Source organism: Olea europaea, unplaced genomic scaffold (genome assembly GCF_002742605.1).
Source record: "Olea europaea var. sylvestris unplaced genomic scaffold, O_europaea_v1 scaffold1896, whole genome shotgun sequence".
Classification (NCBI taxonomy): Eukaryota; Viridiplantae; Streptophyta; class Magnoliopsida; order Lamiales; family Oleaceae; genus Olea; species Olea europaea.
The window spans coordinates 115344-124121 of record NW_019236764.1 but is presented as its reverse complement, the minus strand read 5'-3'; the positions used below and the strand labels follow the sequence as shown (position 1 = coordinate 124121).

At 31.6% G+C, this 8778-nt stretch overlaps 1 protein-coding gene and 1 pseudogene across 1 annotated transcript; both read right to left on the bottom strand.

Annotated features, from left to right (window-relative positions):
* Window positions 1-2385: 2385 nt before the first annotated feature.
* Window positions 2386-3419, bottom strand: LOC111378891. The gene is made up of 3 exons (XM_023002171.1): window positions 3193-3419; window positions 2813-3034; window positions 2386-2733 (listed from the first exon to the last, which is right to left on the bottom strand). The coding sequence occupies exons 1-3, from the start codon at window positions 3412-3414 to the stop codon at window positions 2530-2532; spliced, it is 648 nt and encodes a 215-aa protein (XP_022857939.1). The 5' UTR covers window positions 3415-3419; the 3' UTR covers window positions 2386-2529.
* Window positions 3420-4525: 1106 nt separating this feature from the next.
* On the bottom strand, window positions 4526-6275 carry LOC111378886 (annotated as a pseudogene).
* Between the last annotated feature and the right edge of the window lie 2503 nt (window positions 6276-8778).

Here is an 8778-nt window from a genome sequence, read left to right as displayed (position 1 = left end):
ATTTTAATTATTTTACGCAATATTTTTAAGATATTTATTATATCTAGATTACACAAAAAATTGCATAAACACTCCGTGTATAGGAAACTAAAAATCAATCAATAAATATGCAAAATAATATTGACAGTTTATTTTTCTTTTACAATAGAATTTAGTTAAATCACTCTATCCAAAAAACTTAAGTGCCTATTTGAGCCACATTATTTCAAAAAAAATATATTTTTAAACAGTGATTTGACATCATTTCAATCACATTTTTTAATAAAATAATATTACACGTAGATCAAAAAAAAATCTTATTTTTTAACCACACATTTTTCATCAATGCACTATTCAAGAATGCATTATTAACAAAATAATATGGCTCAAACACCCAAACAAAAAATGGTTATCGCATAATTGATTGGGTTAGAGACTTTGTCTTAAGTATCCATCTTTGTTAGATTCAAACCCTACCTTTCTCTCGCCATTCATTCAATCCCAGGTGAAGGCCGGAGTTTTGTTGGTTTTTTAGTAAATTCTTGGTGTCTCTCTCATAAGCTGATTTTTTTTGGAGGTAATCATCAGAAACAATGTTCTGTTGGGACTTTTTAGTAGAGAATTCAGCTCTTGGAGTATGGCCTCTACATATTGCAATCTGAAAAAATTAGTGCATTTCATTATTATATAACATAAATTCTACCTCTGATGGAGTAATTGGACTGTTTATGCCTGTTCGAACAAACATCGCATCGTCAGTTGTACAAGCAAGGATACAGCCATGTCTTATAATGTTCGAGAAACCAGTTTCCTATTCTATGACTTAAGGAGAGATGCGTGGCCTTGTCCATCCAGGGCTCCAAATTGGGCGCCTTGTTTAGACAGGGCTAACGTTGCCCCGTCCAAGTATCTTTTTCCTTAATATGATAACTCTGGCAGTTCGTACAACATGGTGAGAGATAGCAAAATAGGGTATTCGATTTGCCCAAAAAAATTAATAATAAAATAAAATAAATGTTTCTAAACGTATTCCATTTCTACGGGTTAGATTCCATTCTATGATCATGTGATTACTCTGGTAGAAATCAAATTCCTACATTTTAACTCCGCAACCATTTCGTCCCAACTTAAATTGGGATGTTGAATCTGATCAGAAAGCATAATGAAGAAGAAAATGCTTAATAATGATAATACTTTTGGCATCTCTTCGAAGAGAGTGGCATTGAGAGGAGTTCAAGGTTTTCATAAATTTTAATGCTTCAAGAACGAGAAGTGATCTTGGAATTATCTTATGTTCTTTAACAAATACAGTAATGCTAGTTGTGGATTCTATGAAGTTCTGCTTTTATGATTTGTTGCGGAACCAGTTCTTACCTTGGGAGGCATGGAATGCATTATTTGGGAGGACAATAGGATAAACCTAATAGCCCATAGTAGCCCTACTGCATAATTTGAGCATACAATTTTGATCATGAGAAATGGTGCTGAAATTTTAACAACGTATTGAGGAAATCAATTTGTATTCTTCCCACCTTTTGGGGGAATTCGCTCTCTTCTAATTCTTGTTAATCGACAATTTGAACAAAAAGTTGTTATAATTTGAATGTGACCCGAATTCCTTGTTGAAATAATTGTAGAGTTCTAATTGAAATGCACATGAGGAGGAATTCTAATTGGAATGCTATCGAGAAATTCTATTCAAGTTTAATTGACAAATTCTAGTTAAAGTTCTATTTGAAAGTCTATTGGGAATTAAAATTTGTGTTAGACTTGATGAGATCAAATAAGGAAACTTTTGGCATTTTATTTCATTAACAATTCTACTTTTAAGGATGGATTTTTTTCTATAAATACTAAACTCTTTTTCTAGATTTGTGAAGCTTTAATGCTATAGTTGTATTCTTTAGACAAAAAAAGCTGAAAGATTGCAATATTCATTCATGCAAGTCAATATGCTTGGTTCAATATTTAAAATAATAAACATTGCGATATTCATTCATGCAAAAAGAAGTATGACAATTTCTTTAGACAAAAAAAGCTGAAAGATATAACTTATCAATAAATTACCTAAAAAAAATATTATTCATATTCAAACATAGCCTTTTAATAAGATAATAATTATGAAATTAATTTATGTTGATCAAATTCCAAATCTAAGGATTCCAAGGAATTAATGTCGATACTGGTCTGCAGTTGCCATATTTAACACAAAAAAGGTGTTCTTTCTAGTTTCATTGAACGCACACAAACACATTTGTAGATCAAAAAGGATTTGGGCTTAAAAACATTAAAAATCTCAACAATTGTCTAGTTAAATCTTATTCAGTATAATTAAAATCTTATTCAATATAGGTAAAATCACTCAAGATCTACAAATAAAAATAATAAAAAATAAAAATACGAAGAGTCTTTAAACTAACAAAATCCCGCTACGCTACTCTATATACTAAATTATACATTCATAGTTGATTAAAACTAAAGTCTTCATAGGGCTCGATATGGTCAATTGCCAGTTCTTATGAACCCGATTAAGTATACTGATTAGATTGTTTAAAAGAAAGAAGCTCTATGTGGGATTCCTTTTCTACTTCTTTTACGTTTAAATCTATTGTCTTCTCTACTTGTACTACTCTCTATTATTTCAACTTCATTAGTCTCCATCGAAGGGACATCTCCATTCGAATCCAAGCATAAGGATCTCTTGCCACTACATTTTTTCTCGTACAACTCGATGTTATTTTCATAGCACTTTACCTGCAACACAAGAAAAGTTTACACAAAATCAGATTAAATTTTATAAAGACAAAAAGTTAAATTAATCCTCATTCAGTACCTTGCAGCCTATTGAGCAAAAATCGTACTTATAATCCTTAATTTGACGATAGCAAATTTTACACATAGACCCGTTTTTCGGCTTCTGTTTCACCTGTTGTATATCTGTGTTTAGATACAGAATCTGCTTGCTATTTATTATGAAGGGTTGAATACCAGATATATCGAGTAGTTTTGTTATGTCCAAAAACAAGAGAGCTGGTCTCAAAGAAGCCCTAAAAACCTGCCAAAAGATAATACAAATTTTAAAAGAAAAAAGACAAGAATTGACACTCGACAACAATGCAAGTGTCAATCAAAGTGTCAAATTGTCAAAAATCAGAGTACAAATAGCAAAGTTCAAAAGACAATCATCCTCGACTTAAAAAATAAATCACATACTCGTAGAAATGGATGGCCTCGATGTTCCTCGGATTCTGCACAAAAATCGCATAAAGCTTTTCCCGTGCATTGGTAACAAAAGAAAGTTTCATACTTTTTATGGTTATTTACAGAGCATTGATAATAAAATTTAGTCTTGAGCAATGGCCCTAACCATGGTGGAACCATGAATTTTTCTTTCTCTTCAGCCATGATTTTATTATTCTTGAAAAAACTCGACATTTTCGGTTCTCTAACCATGAAACTCTCTCTCTCTCTCTAACCATAAAACTCTTGTGAATATATATTAATTACGCAAGAATTTATAGATTTCCAAGTGTGGGAAGACAGGCCAAGAAAACGTGTTTTTCTAGGATTAGGAAAAAGAATTTTGAAGTCTGTTAGGATTATGGTCAGAATATAACACTACTTTCCTTTTAGAACTAGGATTCAGTCTTGATCGGAAGTATCTGAAGTTAGAATATAAAAGAAAGATAATTTAATAATGTATAAATTTGGTAAATTGTTTGCTCCAAGAACAATTCAAAATTAAAGTTTTAGAATATTTTAGCCTATCGAAGTATTTTCTTACAAATTTCTGATTTTTTTGGAGTTTTTTAAACGAAACGATCGTGTTTTAGGAGTTGTGTTACGTACGTACCAAATATCAAGGAGCAAAGTTTAGGTTAGTTAGAAGTCTAATGTATCCTTTTCTCTTGGATTCATGACAATAAGAATAATATACTAAGTCCCAATTTGGTGGAGATTAAAATTAGATTTTTAAAGAATTTTGATAAAAGTTGATAAATTGTGTGGTTGAAAAGTTATAAGACCCATGAAATCTGTGATTAAAATTCATTGTTAACTTTGATTTAAATTAAAATCTGAATTTTAATTCATACCAAATAGATGCTAAATTTTTAATACCATAACCAATAAAAAGTTTGTAAAAATGCACTCGATGATATGTTTGGACGTGTATGTTTGGTAAAGTGTTTTGTAAATTATAGGTAGCATGTCCTATAAAATGCGTTGATAAAAGTTGGATCAAAATTGTAAATTTTTAAGAACGTGTGGATCAGCTTATAATTCGAAAAACGCTTAAGCCAAAATTGAATGTGTAGGGAACCTTCCCGACATAGTTTCGTTATTTATCATTTATTGTGGATGTCATATCTCGGGATGCCATCTGAAATGTCTAATTCAGAAAATGACCCTAGGAACGTGTGAGCAAAAATAAAAATAAAAATAAAAATAGCAAAGTGAAATCAATACTAATGTACAAGCAAGATACCTATTCCATTCTTCAATTTTATCATAAGAAGTTTATGAACCTTTAGAATCACAGCAAAATTCAACCAAAAGGCAAGCACACACTTTGTGAATCAAGCTGGCCATACCAAACCCCTTGAATCTTCACATCCTTAGGAGCCTTTGACCCTAAATCAGTATTAGATGGCTGAATGCTCTCAAATACTCCAATTACTTCACCAATCGCAGGCTTGCTTTTGGTAGCACTCAAGGTAATCTTTCTTGTTGAAACATTCTTGATGTTCTCCTTCTCGAGCTCTTCCTCATCTTCCCTGTTCAACATGATGTAATCCTATTATTCAGTTTTAGTGAAAATAAGAACATGAAGTGTAAATTAACTATAAATCCCTAACAAGAGAAAATATCGACTAGTTTTGACTTTGTCGTTTGGAAACTATTCTTACTAAAGAAACATAAAGGATTAAGCTATTTGTACACCTTGGTTGACAAATTAATGACATGGAAGTGTTATAATGGTTGGATTAAACATATAAGATGTAAAAGATGATGTGAGATTGTGCAAGTGTAAATTCGGGGAACCAGGGTAAAAACAAGGATGTACATGTATAAATTACGATAGCATCTAACCTTCCTCCAACAGGCAGTGCAACTGCATTATCATAAACAGTAGATCCACCACGTCCCTTCGGGTCAAGAAACGATGAACCTCGGTATGATGGCACGAGGAACTCCCCACTAAAACTATCTGGGTTGCCGGAAGCCACGAGCTGTCTGATGGTGAAAAGAAAAGAAACGGCACGCGCTCACCCACAGGAGCTGTACTTTAACTGTAGCATAGTCAGTTCCATCCTTCTCAAACTTGATAGTTCCATCCCGTGAAACCTCAAAAGGGTCCTTCAATCTCATCAAGGGTGTAGATTAAACGGGTCATGAGTTTTGTTTTTTGGAATTCGGGTGGGGCATTCTTGTTTACACCCTCGGCCTTGACAGTGAATGATGTTGGCTCTAAGCAAAATTTCTTTGCATTATATTTGCCAATTTTGAAGGTAAAACTGTCAACACCCCCATCAATGGTTGGGCACTGGTTAGCAGTTCAAGTTCCCTTCACTTTTAAATAGGTGTTGCTTTGAATTTCGTCATAAGTTTACTGTTTTGGAACTCCTTCAGTATTTGCTCCCTAAAAAAATAAATTCAAGTTCCATTTGAGAGGAAATGTAAAAGAACACACGTCACGCAATTTTTAGGTCATTAGCCGTAACACTGGAGAGGAATATAGGTGCTTGCACTTCAGTCAATAGATAGAAACATTGCACATTGTCCCCGATTGAATTTCTCAAAAAATAATCTCCTACTCATGATAGATATGAGTTATCTTGTCCATCGTTGATGTGGCAAACCTACAATATTTGACAATTCAACGTTGACGTGGCAACCCTACAGTTTTTTACAATTCCACGTTAAATTTTCAAAAAGTGTAGGCTTGACGGTTGCCGTATTAGTGGTGGACATGATTATCCTACCCACCATCGATAGGATATCATTTCTATTGAATTTCTACGGTCACTTATTACTCTGCAAGATGATATCCCTTTGTGGAACATTTTCTCAGTAACGAAGCTCTTGAGTTTTTGTTGATATTATCTCCTTTCAAATTTGAGCCTTCTCCAAAATTCTAAAACTATTTATTAAAGCTCACTGATCAATGCATTTTGCCAACAAAGTATGATGTAAAGCTCAGACCAATCAGTAATTAAATTATCCGTACCTACAACAACCTTAAACATGCAATAATTGTAAAAACTATATCTTTTTTTGCAATTGAAGTCCTCCATTTTATTTTGATTTTTGCAATAATTGTAAAAACTATTTATTTTTTGCAATAATTGTAAAAATAAGTATGTTTAAGGTTGGCTGCATGAAAGTGGCAGCTGCTTGTAGTGAAGTGGCCATTTTATTTTTGCTTTGTTTTTTGTTATCTTGTTCTGATTACAAGGAGGTAGCAAAATTATTTTTGCGGGTTTGGTGTGAGTAAGATAAGAACAAGGATAAGGGTTAGGTTCATTTGTGTTAGTACTGCTGATTTCATGGATTGTCACGTAGTAATCTTGGAATCTAGGATGAAGATTTCAATTTTGTTTTATCCTAATAATTCTTCAGATTTTGAGTTTCCATTGATTTTTTTATCTTAATAAAAGGCCAAGAATCAACACGATTATACAATTGTGAGTGTGAATAGGCCAGTTGAAAATTAGTTTTGGATTATGTCAAATCATTTTTCAAATTTGATGGCTAATTTAAAAATATGTTTGGAATGGGAATGGCGATAAATCCCTGCCAAACTCAATACCTGGGAAGCCTTGCCCTGAACGAGCCGGGAATTACTGATAAATCAAGTAGAGGCGAGGGTAACAGGGGCCCGCCCCGTTTATTTATTTTTATATAGAATTCAATACTTTAAATAGAAAAACTCCACGAAATTTTATTAATCTAATAGAAGATGCAAGTGCAACTAAAATTATCTAAAGAGTATAATAAACAATAAAAATTTTTGTTTACCAAATATATTTGAATAATTTAATTTTTAAAAATAAATAAATTAATGCATTAAAAATTTAATAATTATATTATTGTCTCACTTGAATGAATTAGGGCAATAAAATAAATTATGAAAAAAAAAATTAAACGGGACAATCGCCCCCGCCTTAAACGCGTAACGGTGCAGAAAAATGCTCCCCCACTCCGCCCCGTTGCCAACCCTAGTTTGGAACTAGACCAAATCGTTTTCCAAATATGAGACCAACTTGACTTTCAAACTCATAAATACAGTTGAAAAAGTGTTTTTGAAAAATATAGAAGATAAATGAAAATTTATATTAAAGTTAGATTTTTTAGTCGTTTGTGATATGCGTTTTTGAAATGTGTGGTTAAAAAGTCGTGGAATCCATAAAAGATGTAATTAATATTGATTGTCTGACTTTGACTTTGACTTTGACTTAAATTAAAATCAGATTTTAATCCATACCAAATATATTATAAATAACAAAACTATATTAGAACTTTGGTGGGTGGCAAAACTGAAAGAGATTGACTTTTAGCTTTTAATTTTTTTATTGATCAAACTAATTAGGGCATCTCTCAAGTGCCTTCGAGCTAGACGACCGAGATTGGTATGACTTGATCACTATGACGGACCAACTTATATATTGGACTGATTTCGAATTAAATTTAGCAACAATATTAGAGCATCTCCGAAAGAGACGCTAAAATATCAAATTGTACCCAAAAAATGTTGCAAAACTTGCACTATTTTGCACCAAAAAGGTGCGAAGTCAATGCTTTCCTTTGTTTTCATTTCCCAAATAAATTGATTGATAGTATTTGTATCATTTGTGTTATATATTTTTTAATACAATAAATTTATTGTTGTTGTTGTCGTGCATTTATAATAAATTTTAATAATGTAAAAAATAATAGTAAATCAATTTGATATTTTCGTTAATTTAATGTAATTATTTATTATTAATTTATGTAGTTGTAAAATAAATAAAATAATAATATTTCAAACAAATAAATTTTTAAGAATAAAAAATAAAGAAAATTATTAAACACTGTTCATTTGATATAAATTTTAACATAATGGTTGAAACTGATTTTTAGTTTGATACAAGATTTTGATGTAAAATGGTGTAAAACTAAATCAAATTTAGATGTAAGATTGGAGATAGCCTTAATTACCCCAAACCCGAGAGGCTCAACCCATTTAGAAATTATATTCTCAAGATCCAAAATTAAGAATTTCACATTTTTCATGAAATTAAGGCCAAAAATTTGTTTTTCGTGATTAAAAGAAAAATTTACGTTCATTCTCACTTAATTTTCAATGGTATTTGAGAAAAACTGGAAGCCCTAATTACCAAAAATAAATTTTCGAGGGTATTTTTTATAAATAGCAAAATAGGCTCTCGTTAAACACATCTTGGTAGTGAGTACTTCTTGGAAAGAGAATAAAAATCATGGCACTCAACTTTGGATTTTACTACAAAATTGACCCACAAACTTCCAAAACCGATCAAAATTGGCCCTGATGGGAGGCTTTTTTTTTTTTTTTAATTATTTTTATTTGTTTCAAATTTCTTATTAATGAAAAGATACACAACGAAAAAATTCCGTTCTCTTTAAGGGAACATTAGGGACGTTTGTGGGGATTTTTTTTTTTTTTCACCAGTTTTGGTCGATTTTGTGTAGCGCGGTTTATGAGGAATTGAGAAAGTAGGTGCTTAGTATTTTATTTTATTTTTTTGTACTATTTTAAATGGTTTAAAATCACCCAAAATA